The 27,754-nt window shown below is 37.8% G+C and overlaps 1 protein-coding gene across 4 annotated transcripts in view; it reads right to left on the reverse strand.

Annotated features, from left to right (window-relative positions):
- Positions 1 to 324: 324 nt before the first annotated feature.
- Positions 325 to 27,754, reverse strand: part of KMO (kynurenine 3-monooxygenase) — a 59,594-nt gene continuing 32,164 nt past the window's right edge. The window contains exons 7-16 of one of the 4 annotated variants that reach the window (XM_043963230.1): positions 26,583 to 26,748; positions 24,978 to 25,049; positions 19,968 to 20,089; positions 18,059 to 18,206; positions 13,925 to 13,982; positions 10,936 to 11,018; positions 6,448 to 6,549; positions 6,111 to 6,170; positions 1,194 to 1,301; positions 539 to 676 (exon numbers count right to left, since the gene is read on the reverse strand). In XM_043963230.1, the coding sequence (XP_043819165.1) occupies positions 1,233 to 1,301; positions 6,111 to 6,170; positions 6,448 to 6,549; positions 10,936 to 11,018; positions 13,925 to 13,982; positions 18,059 to 18,206; positions 19,968 to 20,089; positions 24,978 to 25,049; positions 26,583 to 26,748 (880 nt within the window). In that variant the 3' untranslated portion in view covers positions 539 to 676; positions 1,194 to 1,232. Of the gene's footprint in view, positions 677 to 1,193; positions 1,302 to 6,110; positions 6,171 to 6,447; positions 6,605 to 10,935; positions 11,019 to 13,924; positions 13,983 to 18,058; positions 18,207 to 19,967; positions 20,090 to 24,977; positions 25,050 to 26,582; positions 26,749 to 27,754 lie in introns of those variants that run through there. The other 3 variants (XM_043963229.1, XM_043963231.1, XM_043963232.1) reach the window with 3 other exon arrangements.

Genomic DNA, 27,754 nt, shown 5'->3' on the forward strand with positions numbered 1-27,754 from the left:
TCTCAATAATTCTCAGAAACTCAGCAGCGAGGTGACAAAGGCTTTATTTTCTTCTCATGAGAAGGAGGCACCCTAGTGTGCAGCTAGTGGGTGCCCAGAAAGGGGGCTCGCAGGCCCTGTTTTATACCCTAGTCCCTAACGCGAATTGACCTACCCCTTTTTCATCACTGGTCGGGATTACAATCTACGTGCAAAAACTAGCTAATCGGAACGCAGTATTCCCACCCCTCTTCCTTGTATGGGCATAACTCAGTAGTGGACCTTCTACTTCCTTATATGGACAGAACTCTGGGGAGGACCTAATTGAGACCAGGGCTCCTTGAACCATGTGACCTTGCTAACCTGAGGGGGAGGAGGGGATCTGAGACCTTTGTCCGACTAACAGGTCAGGGGAGTATGACTGGCTGTTATATCCACATTGAGAGGAGACAACTACCCATTTCTCACACCAACCATCTGCCATCAGATAACTTTTGTGTAACAGCCACTATTGCGATCTAGAATTTGCTTTTTAATTCCTTGGAAGTTTCAAATAGAGGTTTGCAGTGCTCTTGAAGGAAATGATCCAGTTCCATAGCATCTTCAGTTGAACCATTGGTGACATGTAAGTTATAAATAAGTAGGTACCACTTATGGTTATTGCTGTCCCAAAGAAAAAGAGTCCTTTGTTTATAACCTGGAGGGAAAAAAAGGTGTTGTTAAGGTTTCAATTGATGGGAAATCAAAATCCAATGAGAAGACAATGTTTCTAAGGCTCTTGCTTGTGCTGTTCATTTCAACAATTCACTTCCTCAAGCATGTATTAAGCTCTTACTATGTATGAGACATTGTGGGCTCAGTTCAAGATTTCCCTCATTATCCCAAGCTTTACTCCTCAGACGCATCTCTAGTTTTCATTAAAGTTTTCTATGCATTTGTCTTATTTACCTCCTATCCAGAGATCATGTCTCTGACTGATAAAAATCATAGAATATTAAAGTTGGAAGAATGGTGGAGAACATTTAATTTGGCCTTCCCCCCACCCCCCGCAGTGCTTAACTACTGACTTACATATAACAAATATATAGTAAATATATTTTGAATGTAAACTGGTCAATTCTAAGGCCTGCTATGTAAAGTACAAAGTTCCTGTGTAGATATTTTGTCCCTGTCTATGCTTTACAGTAGTATCCCAGTGAGGAAGTGCTACTTACTCAAAGAACCACACAGAGTCTAGCAGGCTTGGTTAGGAATCAACTTCCTTTTGTATTCAAGCAACTCAACCGCAGGCAGGAAATTGGTAATAGATCTTTAGCCCTGCCCTAGGAGCAGAAGGAAGATCAAGCCTAGTAGCTTTGTAAAATAAACTAAAGACATAAGCCTACATTAATTGATCAATAGCTATTCCTGGTTTGGGGAAAACTGCAAAACAATAAAGAAAGAATTAGAAGGTCATTGTGACTCAGGGTACATTCCCCAAACCAGATTTTTGTAAGTAAACACATTGCCTTATGCTAATAATGCAATGTTCTCAGGGTAAGTCAACAAAACGCTAAGGTGTCAATTCAGTGCCTAATGTAGAAAAAAGGATCAATACAGAAGGAAAATTGTTCAAATCTGGAATGGGATGGAGGAAGGAGAGGATTGTGGAATAACCAACCAGTTGAATGAAGTTTTCTAATTCTCAGACAGTTGCATTTTAATCATTTAGACATTTAAACATTAAATCAAATTTCATGTCATGTCTTTTAATTTTGAGTCATTTTTCCAACACATCCGACTCTGTGACACCATTCAGGGTTTTCTTGGTAGAGATACTAAAGTGGTTTGCTATTTCCTACTCCAGTTCATTTTACAGATGAGGAAACTGAAGCAAGCACATTCAGTAAATGTCTGAGGCCAGATTTGAGCTCAAGAAAGATGAGTCATCCTGACCCCAGGCCCAGCGCTCAGTCACATAGCTTCCCATGTCTTACTCGGTAAATTATATCCCACATTAGTTACTGCATTAGCAACTGCAGTTTCTGTCCAGAGCTACTAATCCCTCAGTAAAATTGAGTCCTGGCAATGATTTGGGAAATTCAGGCAGAATCTGAATTGATGGCCTTTTTTTTCTGAACTTTAGAACCATGTCTGGGAGATCTAAGGGCCTGTGGTGAAAGGTGAATGGTGAGTTCTCATGAGAAAAATCTTAAGGGAGGAGAAAGGAAGTGCAAGGCCAGCCCAACAGGTGTGGCACATTATTTGAAGAGTGTCAAAAGATCTAGTGGAAACAATATTTCTCCCACCAACTGGACTGCCCCGATATATGATATTCCCACCAATAGATTCACTCCCTTTTCTATAGACAAAGATTCATAAAGACCACAGAGATCATCCAGTTCAGCACCCTCATTTTAGAGAAAGCAAATAGAGGCCCAGGCAATAAAGTGACTTCCCCATTGTCATATCACTAACTAGTAGCAGAGACAGGAGTAGAACCTAGTTCTTTTAGATGCAAGTAGAGGACTTGCACCGCTATGCAACACTGCCATGGATTAAGAGAATGCTGTTTGGAAAAACAGTATATTATTTAGTTAATACTTTAGCAGAAATAATTTTATACAGTAATTACACTTGCTAAGTAGTAGAAAGCATGACCTTGAAAAATAATGCACAAAGAGTATTTAATTGAGAGTAAAGGGTAATGGCAAAACGTATGGTACCTACTCTGCTGGGCTATTGTGAAGAAAATTCTTTATCAAGTTTAAGGTACTAAATAAAAGTTATGATGAACCGGATGTTATCAGAAAGACCTGGAAAGACCCACATGAACTGAGGCAGAGAGAAATGTACTGTATACAAAATAACAGCAATAGTGTACAATGATCTGCTGGGAAGCACGTGGTTATATTCAGCAAGGCAATGATCCAATATAACTCTGAAGAACTTATGAAAATTGCAATACATCTACAGAGAAAGAACTGATGTTATCTGAAAACAACTCCTTAATCTGAAGTCTTGTTTTTATCTGTTTTCTCTCACAACCTAGCTAATATAGAGATGTTTTCCATGACTACTCATGTATAACTTACATTGAATTGCTTGAGTTATTGGGATGGGGGGTGGGAAAGGAGGGAGAAAGAGAAGTTGGAACACAAAGTTTTTTTAAAAAATTGATGTCAAGATTTGCTTTCACATCTAATTTGGAAAATAAAACTCTAAACAAAAAAAAAGAGAAAGAGAGTAAAGGATAAAGAAGGTCTCCAATCTGGAGTATTGTCCTGACTCAGTGGGGTTCTGGAATAATTGGAGATCCTGAACATATAGAAAATGGCTCTGGGAAAGGAAGAATACTGAAGCAGGAAATCCATTACAGGAGGCCAGGTAGGTTGGTATTAGAGCAAGACACAGGGCATTTTGGGGAACCTGCTTTTTGCCTGACTCAGCCTTTCTCCAAAACTTCATGATCTTTGCCCTGGGATTATGTTCATGTATCATTATGGTCAGACTTGGCCTGATATGACCCCTACTGATTTAGCTGTGCCAGTATAGATGTGGATACAGGCATATATACAATTAAATATACTTATTTTGTTGATGTTCAAGACTTGCTTTCCCATTAAATCAAAGAGAAATTATGGTGTCCCCTAAGTAAAAACTAGGGCTTAATCAGTATCGATGCACATATTCAGAGAAAGATAAATTAACTTGCTTCCTAGGCCTGTAGAGAAGTAGTAAAATATTGGAAGAATATTCTGTGGCTGTTTAAACATTAACTATTCTGAACTTCCAGTTCTGGGTTTAAAATGACAAACTCACTCTCAACAGAGTCAAAGGGCCCTTATCAATGGCATTTCTTCATTAAAAACAAAAACAAAAAACGGGCAGCTAGGTGGCACAATAGATTGGCCCTGGATTCAGGAGGATCTGAGTTCAAATCTAGCCTCAGACACTTGACACTTACTAGCTGTGTGACCCTGGGCAAGTCACTTAACCCTCAATTGCCCCACAAAAAAACACAAAAAGCATCCCAACAACAAAACACTGTTTTTATCTGTGTGCTTTCACCAAGTAATCATACGATATAAAAATATTGAATCCTGAATTTCCTAACTGACCTGAATGTGAATTTCCACTAAGTAGGCCTTCAGTGCCTCAATGCAACAATCAGCCTGGCCTAGATTCTCAAAGTCTGGCAGGTCCTAACCAAATTGGATCAGTCCAGCAATGGGCTATGCATCTGTCCTCTGAGATAAGTGCAAGGAATATCATCAGCAGAAGGTGCACATACCAATGAAATCACATATCTTTTGAAATAAAGACTTAAAAAAAAATCAAAAACTGCAAGTCAAGCCTTCCATTTCCTTGATGGCATGTGTTTAAAAGCAAAATTAGCAGCTCATTATAGTTCTATCCATCGGTTCAAGCCAGGTTTTTGAAGGAGGAGCATTGACCAAAGAGGTGCTGAAAGTAGACTGGAAAGTTTCATTTGAATCAGGACCCTAATGTGGTATTAATGTTTAATTTGCATCTCAAACTGGATGGGTGACTAAGACTGACTTCCTATTTGAGTTGTGTGACCTTGGGAAACTTGGGAAAATACTTTTTCACACTCCATCCCCAAAATCTCTTTTGTTGAGTGGCTCTGACATTTTGGACTGGTCTGGAAACAGAGTAAAAGGAAAGAAGTTTTCAGAAATTTTAGACATGCCTTTCTACTAGATAGAGAGATAAAGATAAAGATAGATAGAGATATAGAGACCTATATGTTATTATTCAGTTGTTTCCATTACGTCTGACTTCATTTAGGGTTTTCTTGGCAGAGATACTGGAGTGGTTTGCTATTTCCTCTCCAACTCATTTTACAGATGAGGAACAGAGGTAAACAGGATTAAGTGACTTGTCTAGGGTCAAGTCCCTTATAGCTAGTAGGTGTCTGAGGCCAGATTTGAACTCAAGAAGATGGTTCTTCCTGACTCCAGGCCTGGCACTCTACCCGCTGTGCCATCTAGCTGCCCTATAGACATATATCTCTACTTAAATGTATGTCTATGTATCTTTAACTAACTATCCATCTATCTATCTATCCTTCTATCTATCCATCCATCTATCTATCTATCTATCTATCTTTCTATCTATCTATCTTTCTATCTATCTATCTATCTATCTATCTATCTATCTATCTATCTATCTATCTATCTATCTATCTATCTATCTGCAGGATATGGCTGTAACCCAGGGTTAAGGTGATACAGAATTGTTAGGGTTGTTTTTTTTCTTTGTTTTAGCACTTTAAGTCTGATACTTTTGGAATTACTGAATTTAATTTGGAATTTTATAAAATGTCAAATAAAAAAAAAACTGAAGCTTTATTTAGTATATGCCTGGGATCCCTTGATTGCCTCCAATACTAGGTGAGTGAAAGGATGACTATTTAAGCTACTAAAGCTTAAAACTGCACCAAGACTTTTGGCACATCCAATTGTAGACAGAAATATTTTCTTTTAATGGCATTACAAAACAATTTGAATACATTTTAACCATAGAGCATAGTGGTTTGAACCATAGCTAAGTTCATTAAGCCAAGAAAAATATTTGTACAATGCCAATCACAGGACTGGCTCAATTTCCAAAAATACAGAGGTATAGTTCAGTGTGCTATTGTCTTCTTTCATTACTTCTCCCTTCAAGATCTTCCTCTTATTAGCTTTCCTCTCTGACTTGTACCATTAATCAAGGTGCCTCCATGGCCAAGGCTATTTTAATTTACAAGGCGTAACAATTTAATTTTAAGAGGATAGGTCCAAGATTAAGAATTTCAGTGTTTCTACTTCTTAATTTTTTGGAAAGAGACACCGCTGGAGGGAGATATAAAGCAATAATATACATTATGTAGCAAGACCCTGTGACTTCATTGGTGAAGAGTTCCTTCTCGCTGCACGTAGCAAATGAAATATAACTACAGTCTTAGAAAAAACTATGTATCAGGGTTAAGTGGCTTGCTCATGGTCCATTCCAAACATCCCAAGTTTGTCAGAGGTGGGAATCGAATTGATGTTTTCTTGATTCCCAGGCTAGCATTCCACCATGCCATGGTAACTCTCTGCAACAACAAAGCTGATTTGAAAGTGATCAGAAGCTGTTCTTACCTTTTTCTGCCAATTCCACCGTAGAACTGCTTCATGGTATTGTATTCTGGAAAAATGGACCTGTAAGGAAATATTAAGTATGTCTTTAGGTATTCTCTCCCCCTCCCCACCCCCACACACCCCACCATGGGCTTTTTTTTTTTTTTTTGGTGAGGCAATTGGGGTTAAGTGACTTGCCCAGGGTCACACAGCTAGTAAGTGTTAAGTGTCTGAGGCAGGATTTGAACTCAGGTACTCCTGAATCCAGGGCCAGTGCTCTATCCACTGTGCCACCTAGCTGCCCCTGGACTTTTTTAAAGAATACAAATTGACTAATGTTCTCTAGATCAGCTCTTACCATAGTGTAGAGTGGAATAAAAGTAGATGGCATAATTGTGTGAAGACATTTTTCGATGTATTTTTGGAAGATGAACCATCTTGAATTGACATGTGCTCGCATCTGAAACAAATGTGATAGCCCTTCTGTGACACTGCTTCTTGTTACCACCACAACCCTGTGAGAAAATAATGGGTTTTGGGGGACTCAGACCCACCCCCCACACACATACACAAGGAACTCTGGCTGGTTTTGCAGGGCTAGCCCAGAGTCAGGAGAATTTCAAAGGAAATGTAGATCAACCTTCCTAACTAACTAAAGGAAGTTAACTAACTTAAGACCACCTTCAAGTCATGTCAATCAATGGACTTGAATGCTACCAGCCAATTAGCTTGGATCAAGGTGGAGTGACCCACCTCTACCTGAGACAGGTTAAAAAGCTCAGGAGAGGGGTCTCATGCTTTCTTGGCACACTCTTCCCTCTCCCACACTGCTCTTGCTTTCCCCACTATCCTAGGTATGTAGGGCTTCTTAACTTTCTGAAGCAATGTGCTCTATCTCTTTACTAATATTTAATATGCTTTAATAAATGCTTAATTAATGCCCCCAAACTGGTGCAGTAGCCTCTAATTTCTAAGTAACAAATATATGATAGACCCCAGATAATTTTCCCTACACTTGGGACAGAAATAGGGCGACCACATATAATTTTACTCGTCACAACCCATAATTCCTAAACAGCATAAACTGGACATGTCATACTCACTTAAATACTGATAAATTGAAGGTATTACTACAAAAATTAGGAGATACTTTGTTCCAACAATTTGACAAACTTGTGTATAAAGCTAGCTTGAGATTCAAAGTGCAATACTGCTTCCAAAGGACAATGGGTTTGGAGGTGAGAGATCTGGGGTGGAATCCTGGCTCTGCTGCTGATCACCTGTGTGGTCATCTTTCTGGTCTCAGTTTCCTCATGTCTAAAATGAAGGGATTTTAGTAGATGATCTTTGAGTTACCTTGCAGCTCTAAATTTGATAATCTAAGGAGAAAGCATTTTGTTTGGTTTTCTTTTTTCCCAATAGAGCAGGTATGGTCTCATCTGAGAAGTCTTTGTAGAAAAGGAAGGACATAAATCAGTATCTCTCTTCCTCTGACCACTGCTGAAAACCCTTCCTTTTCACACTGTGATTCTCCATTCATCAGTTCAGTTGTCCTTGCCATTTGACCATAATGGAAAGGGCATTCAAGAATGCCTTACACATATCTCAACAAAATAGATAATAACAATTGCAGCTTACATTTGCATAGCACTTTAAAAGTTTAAAAAGTAATGTACAGGGGCAGCTAGGTGGCACAGTGGATAAAGCACCGGCCCTGGATTCAGAAGGACCTGAGTTGAAATCTGGCCTCAGGCACTTGACACTAGCTGTGTGACCCTGGGCAAGTCACTTGACCCTCATTGCCCTGCAAAAATAAATAAATAAATAAATAAATAAAGTGATGTATGTATCTTATCTCATTTTATCCTTACAATAGATCTAGGCAGCTGAATGGTTCAATGGATAAAGTGCTCAACCCGAAGTCAGGAAGAACTAAGTTCAAACCAGACTCAGACACTTAGCTGTGTGACCCTGGGCAAGTCAAATATCCTCTGGAGAAAGAAATGACAAACCACTCCAGGATCTTTGTCAAAAAAACAAACAAAACAAAACAAAAAACACCAATGAGGGGCAGCTAGGTGGCTCAATGGATAGAGTTCTGGAATCAGGAGGACCCAGTTCAAATCTGGCCTCAAACACTTGACACTTACTAGCTGTGGCAAGTCACTTAACCCCAATTGCCTCACCAAAAAAGAAAAGAAAAGACCAATGAACATCATTGTTATGCTATGGTTCTTGGGGTCACAAAAAATTGTACATGACTGAACTGAACTGAACAACAAATTATTCCCATTTCACAGATGGTGAAACTGAGGTTAAGGTGGAGCTTAAGTGACTTGCTCAGGATCCCATAGCTATTAAGAATCTAATGAAATCAATGCTTATGGCACCATACAGTTTGTCCAAGGCAACCATTCATCACAAAGAGTTGAAAGGCAGTACAGAGAATATACCCAATGTGTCTTTGACCTGTTCTGTGTCATGTTTGTCCTGTTCTTGAAGAGAATACAAGGAAAATATTGTGCAACTGTCCTCGGTAAAATACTTCTGTTAGTCAACCAGTCAATCAACAAGTATTTGTTAAGAGTCTACTGTCTGCTAGGCACATAGTCTTCAATTGATTAAATCAAAAAATCTGCTGACTAGGTCCACTACAAGCTTATGTAACATAATCTCAACTGAGCTCTCACTGTAGCAAGGCAGTCCTTTTACACTATAATTATCTATTTGCTTTCCTACTCACCACAGCCACTTTCCTAAGCCGTTTCATCCCTCCTCAAACCTCTCAAAGCTCTGTATTTCTCCATCCAGACTTCTAATAAGATCATAAAACTTTGAGGGTTGTTGTGGGCATTTGACACATAATTCACAGTGCAGAAAGCTGAGGCTTAGAGTCAGCTATGCTGAATGGGGTTACCACTTCAAGGTAGGTAGGAACAGACCAGAAGGCTGCTGCTTTCCACCTGATCCTCTCTATACTTCAATAAATATCCCTAGTTTTGTAAGTCTCTGGTGTAAGTGTCTTCTACACTTGCAGTTCAACTCTGAGAACCAATTGGCTAGTTGTTTGTTGTTATTCGGTTGTATCTGACTCTTTCTGACCCTGTGGACCATATTGCCATGGGGTTTTCTTGGCAAAGATACTGGAGTGGTTTGCCATTTCTTTTTCCAGTGGATTAAGGCAAACAGAGGTTAACTGATTTGTCCAGGGTCACACAACTAATAAGTGTTGGAGACTGGATTTGGACTCAGGTCTTCCTGACTTCAGGTGCAGTTTTCTACCTACTGAGCCACCCAGCTGCCTCCAGTTGGCTGGTACATCAAGCTAATTGACACTCTTCTCCATATAGCAAATCAGTAGCCAAATCTTGCCATTTCTACCTCTGCAAAGTGTTTCATATGGGGCCCTTTCTTTTTATTCACCCAGATACCACCCTACGTCAGGCTCTCATCTCCTTTTTTTTTTTTTTCTTTGCAGGGCAATGAGGGTTAAATGACTTGCCCAGGGTCACACAGTAAGTGTGAGTCTGGATTTGAACTCAGGTTCTCCTGAATCCAGGGATGGGATATCCACTGTGCCGCCTAGCTGCCTCTCTCATCTCCTTTTGCCTAGAGTATTACAACAGCATCCCAAGTGATCTGCTTCAGATCTCCTTCCTCCATAATTCATCTCTATGCGGCTGCCAAAGTGACCTTCCTCAAATGCTGATCCAACCATGTCACTCCTCTGCATGATAAACTGCAGTGATTCCTTTTTGTTTCTGGGAAAAAATGTAAATATCTCCATTTAACGTTTAAATGATTTTAAACAATATTTTTGCATTTAAAATTTCTTCATAACTTAGTTCTAACCTATCTCTCTTGAAAGGAGTTGGGAAAAATAACTCCATCACCATCCTCTTTAAATGAACTTTTTAAGCTTTTCACCAGTTATCCAACCATTTGACTATTTTCATTCTTCTTACTTCTCAGTCTGTAGAGCCCCAAGCAAGACTAAGTGCTAACAGGCCACATATAGTGAAAATGTTAGTACATGTTTTCTACCTCCATATATCTGTGATAACATCTTAGGGTTATATCTATTTTTTGAAGCAGCACCTTAGTATTGTGTTTAGTATGGCCCTTAGGCCAAAATCCTTAAAGTATCAGACAATGTAGCTAAAGAAGTTTTGCCATACATAGGGAAAGCTAGGTAGCATAGTGGATCAAGTGTCTGACTTGGAGTTAGAAGACCTGAGTTCAAATTCTACCTTCTACCCTTACTAACTGTGTGACCTTGGGCAAGTCATAGTATGATCTCCACTTTCCTCTTTTGTAAAAGGAGGATAATATTATCTGTAATGGTTTTCACATGGAGTGGTTATGAGACTTAAATAAGATGAAATAGGGGGCATCTAGGTGTCACCCTGAATAAAGCACTGGCCCTTGATTCAGGAGGACCTGAGTTCAAATTTGGCTTCAGACATTTGACACTTACTAACTGTGTGACCCTGGAAGTCACTTAACAATTACTGCCATGCAAAAAAAATAAATAAAGAAAAAAGAAAAATTTCAAATAAATAAGTGAGTAAATAAGATGAAATATGTAAAGCCCTTTGCAAATCTTAAATGTATATAAATATTTGCAATTATTATTTCTATTCTCCAAGAAATGCTCAGAGGTCTTTTCCTTTGTCTATAAGTGCTCTTCTATTAGATGCTTCTTACAACCCTCTGGTGTTACGGCAAAAAGGAAACTGGGGAAAACAGTAGCATTAATAAAGGAAGAAGGAATAACTGAGGGATTGTCATTGCTTAGAAGCAAAAATCTCTAGTCAGTGAAGATGAAGTAAACTTCCTCACTTACCTCTATGTAATTGTACATGGACAAGTCGGAAATAGCATGGTCATCTGGGATTCTAAGTCTTGAGAATTCAGGAAGACAAGCACCTAGATAACAAGTAAAACGATTCCGTCATGTCACCAAAATGAGCCCCTTAAAGTCAGCTAGGCTCTGGGGACTGAAAGGGAACAAAACTAATAGGTGTACCATGTAGAACCAATGTGCTAAGTAGTAGATTATAGAATTATGATCAGGTGACCATATTACATGAATAACAAACCAGGAAGACTGAGTGTATGAGGATCAATCTTCTATAATTAAACTGAACTCAGTTATCTAGCAGAATTTTAATGATGCATATGGGTATATATGTGTGTGTATATATATATATATATATATCTCATATCTCATATATTATATATAACTATTGTGTTCCTCAGTAATTAGCTACCAATGGTAAACACTTCACATGAAAGACTTGAAAGACTATAACTGACATTAGTATTCAACTGCTAAAGCAGATTTTTCTATTTTTTTTTCTATTCCCTCTTTGGTAGTTAGTCTACATCTATAATTAGCATCTAGATGGACAGTTTTTCCTGATAACATTCACCATTTAATCATCACCATCTTTCCTGTTCCACAAAGGTTTGGGACCTTATTCCTCAATGGCTGCAATTGTCTTGCCCACAAAAAGTCCATTTCCTCCCATTAGACTGTGAATTCTTTGAGAGTAGGGGTTGTGTTTTGCTTTTCTTCAAATCCCAACCCTTGCTTAGCATAGGGCCTAACACGGTAGGCACTTAATAATTGCTGAGACCCTGTGCTAAGAAGTTGCAATGCAAAGACAAAAAAAGAAACAGTACCTGGGGGTATCATAAAAAGTGTCATGAAGAAAATGTCACTTATGGAGATATTGAAAGAAAACAAAGGTGTCTAAGAAGTGCAGACAGAGTGGGAAGACATTCCAGTCAGAGAGGAGAGCCATTGTAAAACTGCAGAGAGGGAATGCCATTGGTGAGGAAGAACAAAGTCAATTTGGCTGAGTTGTAGAGTCCAAGATAGGGAGTAATGTATGGGCTTGGAAAGGTAGATTGGGCCAGGATGTGGAGGCCTTTCAAAACTAAAGCAGAGGAGTTTATATTTAATCCTAAAGGCAATAGGGGAATAATCAGAACTGCACTTTGGGAAAACTACTCCCACCTCCCAAACATACTCAAACCACATTCCCTCTAATTTGTTCATGTTCATTCTCTCGTGCCTCAGCCCCCAACATCTGAAGGGTCAGTGAGTCGCTATTTCCAGTTTTCTGGGCCATGGCTGGACAGGTGTTTGGGGTGCTGGAAATGGGGACACCCAAATCAGAGATGGTATCACAGGGGAAAGGAATAGAACAGTGAGAGAGAGCTCTGGATCCCTAACATCAAGGAGTTTTAGAACAGGGGTAGTAGAGAAGGGTTAAGGGAGCAGTTCTCAAGTATGAAGTCAAAACTATTTTCATAATAATACTGACAATTTTTATAATAATGATGGGAAGACTCATTTGAGAAGACTGGGGATCCTTTGAATTGGACAGGCCTCCTCATTGGTCTTCAGAAGACTCACCCCATGTTTTTGTATACCATTTATAACCTTGAATAGTAATCTGTACTAATTCTCTTTCTCTCTCTTTCTGCAAAATGCATATTGTTGAATTCTTACATGTTAAATGTATATATTATGCAAATCTACTCTAATCTATAGTATTGAATTCTAAAAGTAACAGTAGGGGGATATTTTGGGTATACTGGGGCCTTTTAAGAGAACCCTGCAAATCACATTTATCACCTTTTCCTTATATTGAGCCGAAATTTGCCTCCCTCTTCTATCCTTTGAAGCTACACCTGGTTATATAGAGAAAAGTTTCCAGAGATTTCAGGTGCTAGACATGTTAATTCAGGTATTTAGTGTTTCTATATGATCAACCCCTGCAATTTCTCATTTAGTCACTCTTACAAAATTCTATAAACTGACCCTTTTGCTCATTTAGTTTCTAACCCTAGTATATGGTTATGTAGCAATAGGCTACTTATCCATTTTTATATCCATGATACAGATTATTTTCACTTCATATTTTTTTTCAGAGAATCAGAGAATCCTAGGGTTGGAAGGAACCTTGAAGGTCATTTAGTCCAGCCGCCACTAACCAAATCCTTTGATACCCCTGTCAGTCCTCCAGTTTCTGCTTGAACACATCTGGTCATGAGGAATCCACTCTTATATGCCAACCCATTCCATTAAAAAACAACAACACTTTAATTGTTTGAAAGTTCATGTTCATATTGAGCCATAATATGTCTCCTTGAAATTTCCATTCAATAATTCTGGATTCTGTTCACTGACGCTATACAGAATAAATCTAATTTCTTGCTCATTTCTCTGTGGGATTGTATTTTACCAGTTAGGTACAGGAAGAGTAATAGACTGCATTAATCACCTTTTTATTATTATTTTATTATTATAAATGTCTGGTGGTAGAGAAAGAGAAAAGTGATAACTAAATGAGGTTTGGAGGTCACCCCTGGATTTCATTTCTCCATAAATTGTCTATATATATTTTAGTAGGTATAACTGGATAAAAATGGTCCAATTTCTTCATGTTTGAACCAAATCTACATTCTAGGATCCAACTCTAATTATCAATCTACTAGAAAAAGAAAGTAGAAGTGATATGTTTAGCAGACCAAAGAAACCCACCATCTCTAAATTTTGCCACACAAGAACACCTGCATAGTGGTAGACAAAGTCAGAATTTGAGGGAGCTAAAGAAAGCAAAAGACATAGAAATGGGTTCTACTGACTTTTCTTCTACAAAATGTAGCTTCCCAAGTTTTAATGCTCTGTTAATTGAGCAGCTAGCTGACTTTTGTGGAAAATAGATGCCACTGGAGGAAGCCAGTCACACCAAAGCTATCACTATTGTTTCTAGTTGTAAGTACCCTCTCACTAATCTGTCCAAAAGGGGCTTACTTACTTAAGTCATTATGGAATTTATCCATTAACTCATCAAATACCAAACAGTCTTCAAAGCCCTGAAAAGACATAAATCCAAGATAGTAAACTAGCAATAACAAAAGTCTACCAAGTTCTTAAATATGTATACCCTTTTAAACAAATGAATTTAAATTACATAAAACTTTCCTTAGTCAAGGAAGAATAATTAAGCCCTTATTCATCAAGCTCTGGGTTGTTGTTGTTTTTTTTTAACTGTATAGAGCAATCTCTTACATGTCTCCTATAATTATTAAAATAAGAGGTCAGAATTTTAAAAGAAATTCTAAACTAATATAATTACTGTGCCTTCTATTATAATTCCTATTGAAGTAGGGATGGGGGCTAAAGAGTTATTAATCTCCATTACCTTTTAAGAATGTAATTAATATGTGGTTCCCAACCTGTGAGCCATACACCCTGATGTGCAGTGGTATTACTTCAAGAGGTCTGAAAACCTTCATGAGCAAATCCCAGTCACATATGTATTGCTCTTTTACTAATTACTTATTATTTTTTATTATTTAGTCTCCCACATCACGGAGAAGATTGAAGCAATCTCCCATCCTCTTTACCTCTTCCCAGATTACTCACCATAGTCAATCATTCCTCTTCCTTCTGGTTATAAAAAGGGCATTCCTATTCTTTCTTACTAAGACCTCTACCTGTGTCCTTCATCTCATTCCCACTCATCTCCTCTAAGACTTTGTTCTAGCCAACATACTGTTTCTCTCATGAATCTTTGATCTTTCTCTCTCTATTTCCTCCAAATATATTTAGGTATGCCTAAAAATTAAAGAAACAAAAAACCCCACCTATCCTTTCTATCCCATGCAATTAACATCCCATTTTTCTCTTCCTATTCACTTTCAAACTTTTTGGAAAAAGTTGTTCCTATCCAATGCTTTAACTTCTTTACCACTCACCTTTTTCTCAGTTCCTTACAATCTGGCTTCTATTCCACCTCTGAACAGAATTTCTTCTCTCAAGGGTCATTAAAAACCTTTAAATTCTCTAACCATCTTTTTTCTTTAGACTTCATCCTTCCCTTTTCTATAGTTCGTGATACTTTGGGGCTAGTTCCTCTTTCTACATACTCTCTCCTCCCTGGGCTTCAGAAACTCAGGACATTTCTGTCTCCTTCAATGGTTTCTTGTCCTATCCCTAACTCCATAAGGTGAGTGTTCCCCTAAGTTCTGCTTTTGGCCCTCTTCTTCTCCTTCTGCTCTTTCTCAGCAATTTCATTCATTTTCATATTTTAACTACTACCTATATATAGATAATTTTCACTTTATATTTTTGGTTCCATGACTGCATCTTTAACTGATCACCAGATACTTCCACCAGGATGTCCTATGGGCACTATAAACTCAACAAAACCAGAACAAGTTTATTGTTTCTCCTTAAAGCTGCTCCTCCTTCTGACACTGCTAGACTTATTAGTAGTGCCATCATCTACTTTGTACCATCTTCCAAGCCTTAGTGTTATATTTGAGTTTTGTCTCTTCAATACCTTTCATATCCAATCAGTTAGGGAGTACTATCAATTTTATCCACAGATACTTGTCATATCCATTCCCTCTTCTCAAATCCCACTGCCACCTCCAAAATATACAGGACCTCATTACTACCCATGTAGACCATCACTCTAGCTCATTATAATTATTCCCACCTCCACTCTCCAACATATCCTTACTTCCTCCATACCAGTGCCTGACTAATCTTCCTTATGTATCACTTGTCTGCTCAAAAATATTTAGTGACTCCCTATATTCCCTATCAAGTCAAATTAAAGCTACTTTGCTTGGCATCACCCTCCTCTTCCAGGAGTCTTATTTCATATTATTCCCCTTGACACCTCTATCCTCTAACCAAATTGGACTGATCTGTACCTGGTGAATACACTATACTCTTTCTTTCTTCAGTGCCTTAAGCCTGAATTATACTCCATTTCCTTTCTTGCCCACTGAATGCCTTTAAAACTCAGTTTAGGGGCAGCTAGGTGGCACAGTGAATAGAGCACTGGCCCTGGATTCAGGAGAATCCGGCCTCAGACACTTAACACTTACTAGCTGTGTGACCCTGGGCAAGTCACTTAACCCCAATTGCCTCACTTAAAAAAAACAAAAACAAAAACAACTCAGTTTAAATCCCACTTCCTCTGTGAAGCTTTCCATTAATCCCTCCTCTCTTGTCAGTAACAATGTTCCCCTACCACTTCGCTGTAGTACTTTATATTGAACCTCTCTAAAGAATTTATCCGGAAAAATTATATATTATAGTTAGCCATTTCTATGTGTTATCTCCCTAAGAGGCTTTTAAGTTCTATGATGGCCAGGAATCTGTTTTATGTAAGCTTTTTATGGAAAGCAAAAGATATGTTTGGAATACAGAGAATAGCCATGAGTAAACCAGTTTGCCCTAATAATAGAAGTATATATATATATATATACACACACTGATCTTTCCAATTTAAAGAATAAATTCTTATAAAAGAGAATTATAGAAAGAATTGCTGAGGGGTAGCTAGGTGGTGCAGTGGATAAAGTACTGGCCCTGGGTTCAGGAGGACCTGAGTTCAAATCCGACCTCAGACCCTTGACACTTATTAGCTGTGTGACCCTGGGCAAGTCACTTAACCCTCATTGCCCTGGGGAGAAAAAAAAAGAATTGCCTATGTTCACCAACTGTTTGAAAACTAAATTATGCTCCCCCACAATGATAATGGGCTGGCTAATCTTTATAAAGTGAACCCTTCATGATTTCAGATACATTTGGTTATTTCAGCTGTCCTAATTATTATAAATAATATCACATTTATAAAGGGACATAAGGTTCAGAAAGCCCTTTTGTCACAACATACCAGTGAGGTAAGTCATGTGACCATGATTATCCCTGTACTGTAATACATATATTGTAATATAAGAAAACTGAGGTTCAGCAGCATTGAGTGACTCAACCACTGATCACATGGCTAGTAAGTTTCAGAGGCAGGGTTTGAACCCTGGTGTCCTGACCCAACTTCTTTCCATTATATTATACCATCTCAGTACAATTGTGTCCAATATTTGTAGAGCATTCATGTCTTACGTGTTGGACTCCATGGCTTCCAAAAAGGAAACCACATACCCAAGCAGCATAGTAGATAATAAATACAGATACCATCCAAACATAGATGAAACACTTTCCTTTACAGGCTTATTCTTTTTAAGTGTTTTATCTTTGCCCTCGTTTGTAATCTCTGTTGGTGAATTCATGATTTAGGTTTCATTTTCTCTCCCTTTTCTTTCTTGGTTTTCCTATAGAAGCAATTTTTGGGAACCCACCATAATTTCACTTGTGTCCCCTTTTGTCATTTATTTTGTATTCATTCATTGATTATCTTGAAGAAACTTAATCCTTTACATCCCTTCCAGAAAACTATTTCTAACAAGAACAATGAATTTTCAAAGGAGGCATCATTATTCAAGTTTTAACTGTATTTAGTACTTTTATTTAACCCTGACAAACAGTGAGTTATACTTCTTTCCTTAGGTTTGCCATGCAGGACATTGATCTTATTAAAATATACATAAATACACGTGTAATGCATACATATATATCTATGAGAGCATACTTGTATGCATACATAAATATACATACGGCCTTGAGCTGCTAAAATATCAATTTAAAATTCTTTTTTTTTCTTTTTCTTTTTCTTTGCAGAGCAATGAGGGTTAAGTGACTTGCCCAGGGTCACACAGCTAGTAAGTATCAAGTGTTTGAGGCTGGATTGAAACTCAGGTCCTCCTGAATCCAGGGCCCATGCTTTATCCATGACACCACCCAGCTTCCCCCTCAATTTAAAAATTCTAATATGTGCATTCATTTTTCTGATTGAATCAAAAACTATATTGTGATCCCTCACTCCAACTCCCTTGGTTATGTCTACATTGGACTATCAATTCAACTGTTTTCACTTATTTGCCTGGCCTGATCTGCCAAATGATTGGTTTGAGGGATTCTTTTACCAATTAGCTAGTTCTTGGGGATACGAGCACAGCTTTTGACATCAGGTAATTGGGATAGTTTGCTTGAGACAATGCCTTCAGTCACTTGCTTAGCAAAGGGAACTCACCGCATTCATGCCTTGTCCAAAAAAGGGCACGATTGCATGTGCCGCATCTCCCATGAGTACACACTGGGAACCAATGTGGAATGCAGAGCACTTGACAGCTATCATAGGCTGGGCTGGCAGCAGAAAATAATCTCGCTTCAGTGCTTCTCTTCCAGGAGGCAAAAATCACAACATATATGGATTAGCATGAAGCATCAGAGCTTACACTGTGGTGAAACTTGCTTCACTATGTATAAATCTAATGACTTTGGCATATTAAATATACTGAGGTATGCCAATGAAGAAACAGAAAAGGCAAAAAACTAAAGTTCTGCCCAGCTCTGGTATCCCGTAAGTCTCTGTTTCTAATTACCTACAACAAGTATTTACCATGTCTGTTACAATGCAAATATATTCAGGCTGATGTAGGGTAACCAAATTAAATTCTAGCTAATCCCTTGTTATGCAATTTTTATATTCATTAATATATTTTGGGAAATTCAAACTAGGTATTTCTGTATTTCAATCTAGGTATTTCTATGAAAGAAGAACAGTAACTCACATTCTAGATCGCTTTGGGGTTTACAAATAACCTGCTTTATGACAAGTCTGTCAAGGACATAGTGCACACATCATTATCCAAATTTAACAAATGAAGAAACTGAGGTTCAGAGGAGTTAGGTGATTACTTAACTCAGATATAGTCACCTTGATTACATGTATGGTGATTTTATCATTACACCCCAATGCTTCTCAATGAAATGTCTACAGTGTGGTTAAGTTGCAACAATTTCAAATGAAATTTCCCAAACATCATTAGCAATTTCAGATCCCTCAGTAATTTGACATACATTCTATTCAATCAATAAGTATTCGGTAAGTCCTTGTATTTCCTGGGAATATTAAGAATATTAAGAAGGGATATACATACACACACACAAATATACAGACACACATATACAGACACACCTTACTAGGTGCCCAGGATTGAGGGGTACAAAATCAGAAATAACTACGTCTAAGTCCTCAAAGTCAAGAGGTAATCAATTTTTAAATCTCAATCAAGGATTACCTCAATCTCAGAGGAAAAACTCCCCTCTTGTCTCTTCTCTCCCTTTTCTCTCTCTGTCTCTGTCCCTCTTTCTTTGTGTCTCACCCATACAACATGCACATGTACACACACACATGCACACATGTGCACACGTATGCAGCACAGTTCCAAGAACTTTTTTCTTGGCTACAGAAAAACAAGTTGGCATTAGAAAGGTCCCTAGATCTGGAATCAGGATATATGGTAAACTCTATCACTAACAAGGGACAGAAAATCCCCTTGGGAAAATTCCTTGACCTCTCTTGAACTAAGGAATTTCCTTATTTATAAAATGAGGGTACTGGATTAGATAACATCTAAGATTCCTTCTAGCCTTTCTAAACCTACGGTGGTGTGGTATCATGGAAGAAGCACTGAACTAAGAGTCAGAGGATCTGGGTTCACATTCTGATTCTGCTACTTCCTACCTATGTAACCTCAGACAAGTCAGTTCACCCTTCTGGGCTTCAGTTTCCTCATTTGTAATATGAGAAGACTGAACTAGATAACTTCTCTGGATGTTTCCAGTTCTAAATCGGTGATCCTAGGATCTCTTCCTCTTCCTCCTCCTCCTCCTCCTCCTCCTCTTCCTCATATTGTAGAAAAAAAAGGCTGTGCAAAAACCTTTCCTAGAGGAGTTGGGGGGAAAGTCTGAAGATTATGCCGAATCCCTCATCAAAGGAAAATATTTGCTCAGATTTTATGCTCCAATGCAGGTTCAGATCTTTGTGATTGTATAACTGATCTAAACCAAAAGAGATAAGAGTTAAAAACTCCTTGCTTGATTTTATACAACTCAAGTTCATGAACCAAAATTCATAAGTGGACGATGAAACTTACTCTCCTATTAGGGGGATGGAATCTGGGAAGTACTTCTGGAAGAAATCCAACACATCACTACCTGTGGTGAGCTTTTCAAAATCTTCAAAGGGCATGAACAAAGTACAGGTGAAGGATTTGTTCTGTGAAAAGAAAAAAAGGCACTTCACATATCAAAGGAAATCGGGGATCTGGAAAATGGAACCATTGAAAAGCTAGCACCAAGTCACAATACTCTTGGCTAGGCACCATAGTGTCAGGAATCCTAGCAATATGGTTTGAAGTCCAATATATATATAACTTGTGGGTGGAAATCCCATCCCTTTACTTTCCTTTTTTTTTTCGGGGCAATGGGGGTTTAGTGACTTGCCCAGGGTCACACAGCTAGTAAGTGTCAAGTGTCTGAGGCCGGATTTGAACTCAGGTCCTCTTGAATCCAGGGCTGGTGCTTTATCCACTGTGCCACCTAGCTGCCCCCACCATTCCTTTACTCTCACTCCTATACCAAAAATATTTAGGAAATCTCCAGGGCTGTTCTCACAGGCCTCGGTTAGGCTAAATATCCTGTCTCAACTCAAAACTGTGAAAGCTTAGTAATTTTTTCCTAGGTATGCACCTGACTATCCAGGAAGCTAAGTACCAGTCTTGAGGTGAATTGAGTTTCTTTTCCTTTCTCCTTTCCCCCTTGTATTTCCTGGGAATATTAAGAAGGGATATACATACACACACACACAAATATACAGACACACATGTATGTATGTGTGTGTGTATATGTATACATATGCAGTTGTTTAGTCATGTCTGACTCTTTTGAACCCACAGACTATACATAGCATGCCAGGTCCTTCTATCCTCCACCATCTCTTGAAGTTTATGCAAGTTCATGTTCATTGTTTCTATGACACTATCTCTGCATCTCACCCTCTGCCATCCCTTTTTCCTTTTGCTGTCAATCTTTCCCAACATCAGGGTCCTTTCCAATGAGTCCCATCTTCTCATTTATGCAACCAAAATATTTAAACTCCAGTTTAAGTATTTGACCTTCCTGTGAATAGTCTGAATTAATTTCTTTAAGCATTGATTGATTTGATCTTCTTCCTATCCCAGAAACTCTCAAAAGTCTTCTCCAGAACCACAATTGAAAAGCTTCAATTGTGTCTTGCTCAGGTTTGTCATAAGTTTTTCACAGAAAAACCATAGCTTTATTATATGGACCTTTGTTGGAAAGATGTTTCTTGCTTCTTAGTATACTGTCCAGATTTGCCATAGCTTTCCTTCCAAGGAGCCAGTGTCATTTAATTTCATGGCTGCAAATATCATCTGCAGTGATCTTTGTGTACGAGAAGATAAAATCTGACAATACTTCCATTTCTTCTCCCTCTACTTGCCAAGAAGTAATGGGACAAGTTGCCAAGTTTTTTATATTAAACTTCAAGCCAGCTTTTTACACTCTCCTCCTTTACCCCCATCAAGAGTCTTCTTAATTCTTCTTCACTTTCTGCCAACAGAATAGTATCATCTGCATAGCTGAGATTGTTGATATTTCTCCTGGCAACCTTAATTCTGGGTTTTGATTCATCTACTTTGGCATTTCACATGATGTACTCTGCAAATAAGCTAAATAAACAAGGTGACAATATACAGCCTTGTTTCATTCCTTTTCCAATCTTAAACCAGTCAGTTGTTGCATGTTTGGTTCTAACTGTTGCTTCTTGGCCAGCATACAGGTTCCTCAGGAGACAAGTAAGATGATCTGGTACTCCCATCTCTTTGAGAACTTGGAATTTTTTGTTGTGATCCACAGTCAAAAGCTTTGGTGTAATCAGTGAAGCAGAAGTAGATGGTTTTCTGAAACTCTCTTGCTTTTTCCATAATCCAGTAAATGGTGGTAATTTAATCTCTAGTTCCTCTGCCTCTTTGAAAACCAGCCTGCTCTTCTGGTAATTCTCTGTTCACATATTGCTGAAGCCTAGCTTGCAAAATCTTAAACATAACCTTGCTGGAGTACGAAACGACTGCAATTTTTCATTATTTTGAATATTCCTTTGCTTTGTCCTTCTTTAGGATTGGGATATAAACTGATCTTTTCCAATCCAGTAGCCACTATTGAGATTTCCAAATTTCCTGGCATACTGAGTGCAGCTATTTAACAGCAAAATCTTTTAAGATTTTAAATAGTTCATCTGAAATTACATCACTTCCACTAGCCTTATTGTTACAATGCTTCCTAAGGCCCACTTGATTTCATTTTCTAGGATGTCTGACTCTAGGTCAATAACCACACCATCAAGGTTATCAGTGATGTAAAGATCTTTCTTGTATGGTTCTTTTCTGTATTCTTGCCACCTCTTCTTAATAATCTCTTCTGCTTCTGTTAAGTCCTTACTATTTTTGTCTTTAATCATGTCTATTTTTGCATGAAATGTTCCCTTGATATCTCTAATTTTCTTGAAGAGAACACTTGTCTTTCCTATTCTGTTGTGTTCTATTTCTTTGCATTGCTCATTTAAGAAAATCTTATCCTTCCTTGCTATTCTCTGTAATTCTACATTTCCCTTTCTCCTTTACTGTTTGCTTTCCTTCTTTTCTCAGCTATTTGTAAAGCCTCATTTGAGAGTCATTTTGCTTTCTTTTTCTTTGGAATGTTTTTTGTTGCTGCCTCTGATAAATATTGCAAATCTCTGTCCATAGTTCTTCAGGCATTCTATTTACCAAATCTAATCCCTTAAATCTATTCATCACCCCCACTTCATATTCATAAGAGATGTTATTTAGGTCATACCTATACAGTCTGATGATTTTCTGTACTTTCTTCAATTTAATTCTAAATTTTGCGATAAGCTCATAATCTGAGCTATAGTCAGCTCCAGGTCTTGTTTTAACTGAGTGTAGAGAGCTTCTCCACCTTTGGCTACAAAGTATATAATCAATTTGATTTCTATATTGACCATCTGGTGATGTCCATGTATAGAGTTGCCTTTTGGGTTTTTGAAAAAGGGTGTTTGCTATGATCAGCGAGTTGTCTTGACATAACTCTGTTAAGCATAACTCTGTTAAGCCCTGCTTCATTTTGTACTCCAAGGTCAAACTTGCCTATTATTCCAATTATATTTTGATATCCTACTTTAGTATTCCAATCTCCTATAATGAACATGACATCTATTTTTGGTGTTATTTCTAGAAGATGTGGTCGGTCTTCATAGAACAGATCAACTTCGGCTTCTTTGGCCTCAGTGTTTGGAGCACTGGCTTACGTTAAGGTGATGTTAAACAGTTTGCCTTGGATTCTAACAGATTTCATTCTGTTATTTTTGAAATTATACCCAAGTCCTGCTTTTCTTATCCTTTTATTGACTATGAGTGCTGCTACATTTCTTCTAAGGGATTCTTAACCACACTAATATATGTAATGATTACCTGAATTAAACTCACCTATTCCAATATATTTAAGTTCACTGACACCCAAGATGTTGATGGTTAATTTTACATCTACTGTTTGACCACATCTAGCTTACGTTGGTTTATAGGCCTTATATTCCAGGTATGCAATATTGATATTTATAGCATTGGACTTTCTTTTTGTCACCTAATGTATCTGCAGCTGAGCTTTCTTTCAGCATTGGTCCAGCCACTTCATTAGTACTACTGGAGCTACTTGTAGTTGTCCTCTTCTCTTCACCAATAGCATATTAGACACTTTTTGACCTGAGGGGTCCATTTTCCAATATCATTTTAGTACTGTCTATGGAGTGCTCTTGGCAGAGATATTGGACTGGTTTGCCATTTTCTTCTCTAGTGGATCATCTTTGGTCAGAACTCTCCACTATGACCTGTCTGTTTGGGGTAACCCTGCATACCATAGCTCCACAACAAAGCAGTGATTAAGAATAGAAATGGCCAAATGGCAGGGGAGGTAGTTGGTATAGTGGAAAAGATAGTATATTTGGAGTCAGTAGGAACCTAGATTTAAAACTTATCCCTGGGGCAGGTAGGTGGTGCAATGGATAAAGCACCGACCCTGGATTCAGGAGGAACTGAGTTCAAATCTGGCCTCAGACACTTGACACTTACCAGCTGTGTGACCCTGGGAAAGTCACTTAACCCCCACCGCCCCGCCAAAAAAAAAACAAACCCAAAAGACAAAACAAAACAAAAACAAAACAACTTATCCCTGATGCTTGCTAGTTGTCTATGTGCAAGTCACTTAACCTCTGTGAGCCTCAGTTTCCTCCTCTATAAAATTCTAATGATACTATTAATTCACAGGATTATTGTATAGACTAAATGAAATAGGGTTTATAAAACTTATATTAATATTATTTAATATCAGATGGTTTTATTTTCCTGTACCTAGCATAGTGCCTTGTACATAGCAAACACTTAAGATATGTTTGTCCATTTGCTGAGTTAAATTACAGTAGGTAGAAGAAAGAAAAAATATATTGATAAGTAGAAGAAATTCCCCAGGCTTCTTTAGTAATTCCATAAACAACCACTCAATACCATATGTCAATTCATTGTCATATATTACATAGATGTTAGATATCCTCAACAATATTCAATTCATTTTGACAAACATTTATTAAGCAAATGTTATGTTCAAACATTGTGCTAGGCCCTAGGGACATCTTGATGAAAAATAGCACTTTCTCTCCCCTCAAAGACCTAATATTTTAATAAGAAGGACAATATATTTGTGCTGGCAGTCCTCAATGTTTGGAATATTATTCTGCCTAACCACCACCTTTTATGTTCCTTGACCTCCTTTAAAAGACTCCACCCAAAAAATATAAGAAAATCTTCCATGTGCACCAATCTTGATTCCTTCAAGTTTTTCCTCACAGGGCCCATTTAAAAAAATATTTAGTAATTAAGTAAATTTAATTAAGTAAATAAGTAAAAGCTTTAAAAATGAGCCATATAAAAATTTTTTAAAAAGAAAAGGAAAAAAATGAACCATATACAGTAGTAAGTAAAGAAACAAATGAATGATAAATACACAAATGTGATTAATGGTGCAATATACTCTACCTGGTTAGGAAGTGCAATCATCATGAAAGTGTTTCTTGGCCAAATGTGTAGATAATTAGGTTCCATGGCATACTGTAGAGGGAAAACCCACACATGTTTACTAAAATATCAATGAAACACCTTATTAAACTCATTCTCTATATGGCATAAATGTTTCCCTTTCAATGTGTTTTTACTAGTGTCATTTCTCAAACAGAATGATTTGACTATCTGTTATTTTCCCAGCAGGTACTGGGCCCATTAGGGAGCTTCTTACAAATACCCTGAAGAGTCAAAGTACATTGTCCTTGTACTAGAATGATATGTTGCCTTGGCATATATGTTTCTTATGTGCAATCTTCACTCCAATTGTACTCTTAATTTGTATGAACTTTTCTCACTGATGCTGTGTTTGTGTGTGCCCCATGCTTATAAAGAGGAGTGTTTCAAAGCTAGTGTTCTTATTCTACCATTTTAGAAAATACTTTTGCTTTGAGTTAATTGTGTCTACTAGTTGACAGTTGGTGGGAAGTGTCAAAAGAATTCTTTTCTTTTGTTTGGTTTTGGGGGGGGCAATGAGGGTTAAAGTGACTTGCCCAGGGTCACACAGCTAGTAAGTGTCAAGTGTCTGAGGCCAGATTTGAACCCAGGTCCTCCTGAATCCAGGGCTGGTGCTTTATCCACCGTGCCACCTAGCTGCCCCAAAAGAATTCTTAATATAACTCATCTAATAGGTGAAGACCTCCAAGGAAAATGAACCCTTGATAGATCAAGAAATGTGTCACAATGAAGACTCAAAGCCTCTGATTGCACATTAACATACAAATACAATATGACACAAACAACTTAAACCAAGAACTTGAAACTAGAAACAAATAAACTTGTTCAGAATACATGAATAATTTGTTCTGGATCTGGATATAACTATCTAAGATTGTTGGCTGATTAGCAATAATATCACCCCTTTGTGGCACGGTAGAAATATCAATAGATCTAGTCAAAGTTCTTGGCTTTGAATCCTAAGACTTTGCCAACTACTAGCCATAAGATCCTGAGCAAGTAATTTCATTTTGGGAATCAGTTTCCTCTTCTGTAAAGTGAGGGTCTTGGACTAGATGAACTCCAAAGTCCCATCTAGTTTTAAATCTATAATTCTGTGATGTAACAAATGTTTGAATGGATGTCAGCCAAGAAGCTTCATTTGAAGCTTCTACTTAAATGCAAATGTTTTATCAATTCTATTTGCTAATTCTGACGTAAGAACCAACATTAGTATTGTGTCTGTTGACAATTCATTTCATTATAACTTCCTAGTTTCATTTGCTTATGACAACATAAAAATACTTGCCACGTATACTAAAACTATTTCCTTAAGCCAAGAGGAAGAAGGGAAGAGAAACATCCTTCTGGTAAAATAAGCTTGCTACTTACTTTTTAAATCTAATGTTTAAACCAGCCAGGCTCAGTATGTTAAGGACTTTGACCTGGCACTCTTTCATGGGGTAGTGGCCACATTTTCTTAAAGTAATGGATACCACTCTGTAGTGCATCTTTTTTAAAAAGTAACCAAAAAAAAAAAAGAGGAGAAATTTTAATGAGGGAAAAAATGGAGATTTCCTTCCTTACCTCCCCATTCTTAGGTGGAATAGTCAGTTCCATGTACCCGTGAGGAATATACTGTTGACTGTAGTTGAACCGAGGCCGCTTCATGAACTGTGTTCTGACTGTTGAATAGGCTCCATCACATCCTACAATGAGGTCACAAGTAACTTCTACAGGCTCCTGATTAAATCTGTATAATCAAGTAAAGAGTTAACCTGCAGGCATGATGATAACAATAGAGACCTATATCACTTCAGTGTAACAGGGGTTTGCCCTGTGGATTTAGCTAGCACTAGCATTCAGCTGACCTTTTTGTATGAGCTATGGATTTTTATCCCTTTTCTATTTTGTATCATCTGTAGACAAAACAAAGAGGAAAACACTTGCCCTGACTTACTTCAAAAATTGTGAGGCAGCTAGGTGGCACAGTACATAAGAGTGTTGGACTTGGAGTCAGGAAGGTCAGGTTAAATTATGTCTCAGATAGTAGCTGTGTGACCCTGGGCATGTCCCTTCTATTTGCCTCAGTTTCCTCAACTCTAATATTGGGATAATAATAGCACCTTCCTGTTGTGAGGATCAAATGGGATCATGTTACTATGTAAAGCACTTTGAAAAGCTTAAAATACTATGTAAATACTAGCTATTATTATTATTGTTGTAGTTAAGAGTGACCCACACTAATGAATAGTTGGTAGAGCTGTGAATTGGTATAACTATTTTGGAAAGCCATTTGGGATTTGGAATTATGCAAAGAAGGTGAGTAAATGTCAATACCCTTTGTCCAAGAGATTCCACTGCTAGGCATATACCCCAGTGAGTTCAAAGATGAATAAAATGGCCCTATATGCACCCAAATATTGATGTCATCACTTTTGTATTGACAAAGAACTGGGAACAAAGTATATATCTACTGCGGAATCAGTGAACAAGTTATGGTATATGAATATAAGGAAACATTCTGGTTCTGTAAGAAATGCTGGATATGGTAAAGAGGGAAAAGTGTGAGAGGACACATGAATCAATACAAAATGAAATAAGCAGATCAAGGAAAACAATATACAAAATGACTACAACAACATAAATGGAAAGAACTGCCACCATAAAATAAAGGAAATTGAACAATGTGAGATTATACTGGTCAAGCTTGGCCCCAAAGAAAAGACATGAGAAAGCACTTCCTTTCCTTCTTTCTA

Source organism: Dromiciops gliroides, chromosome 4, assembly GCF_019393635.1.
Source record: "Dromiciops gliroides isolate mDroGli1 chromosome 4, mDroGli1.pri, whole genome shotgun sequence".
In the NCBI taxonomy this organism is placed as follows: domain Eukaryota; kingdom Metazoa; phylum Chordata; class Mammalia; order Microbiotheria; family Microbiotheriidae; genus Dromiciops; species Dromiciops gliroides.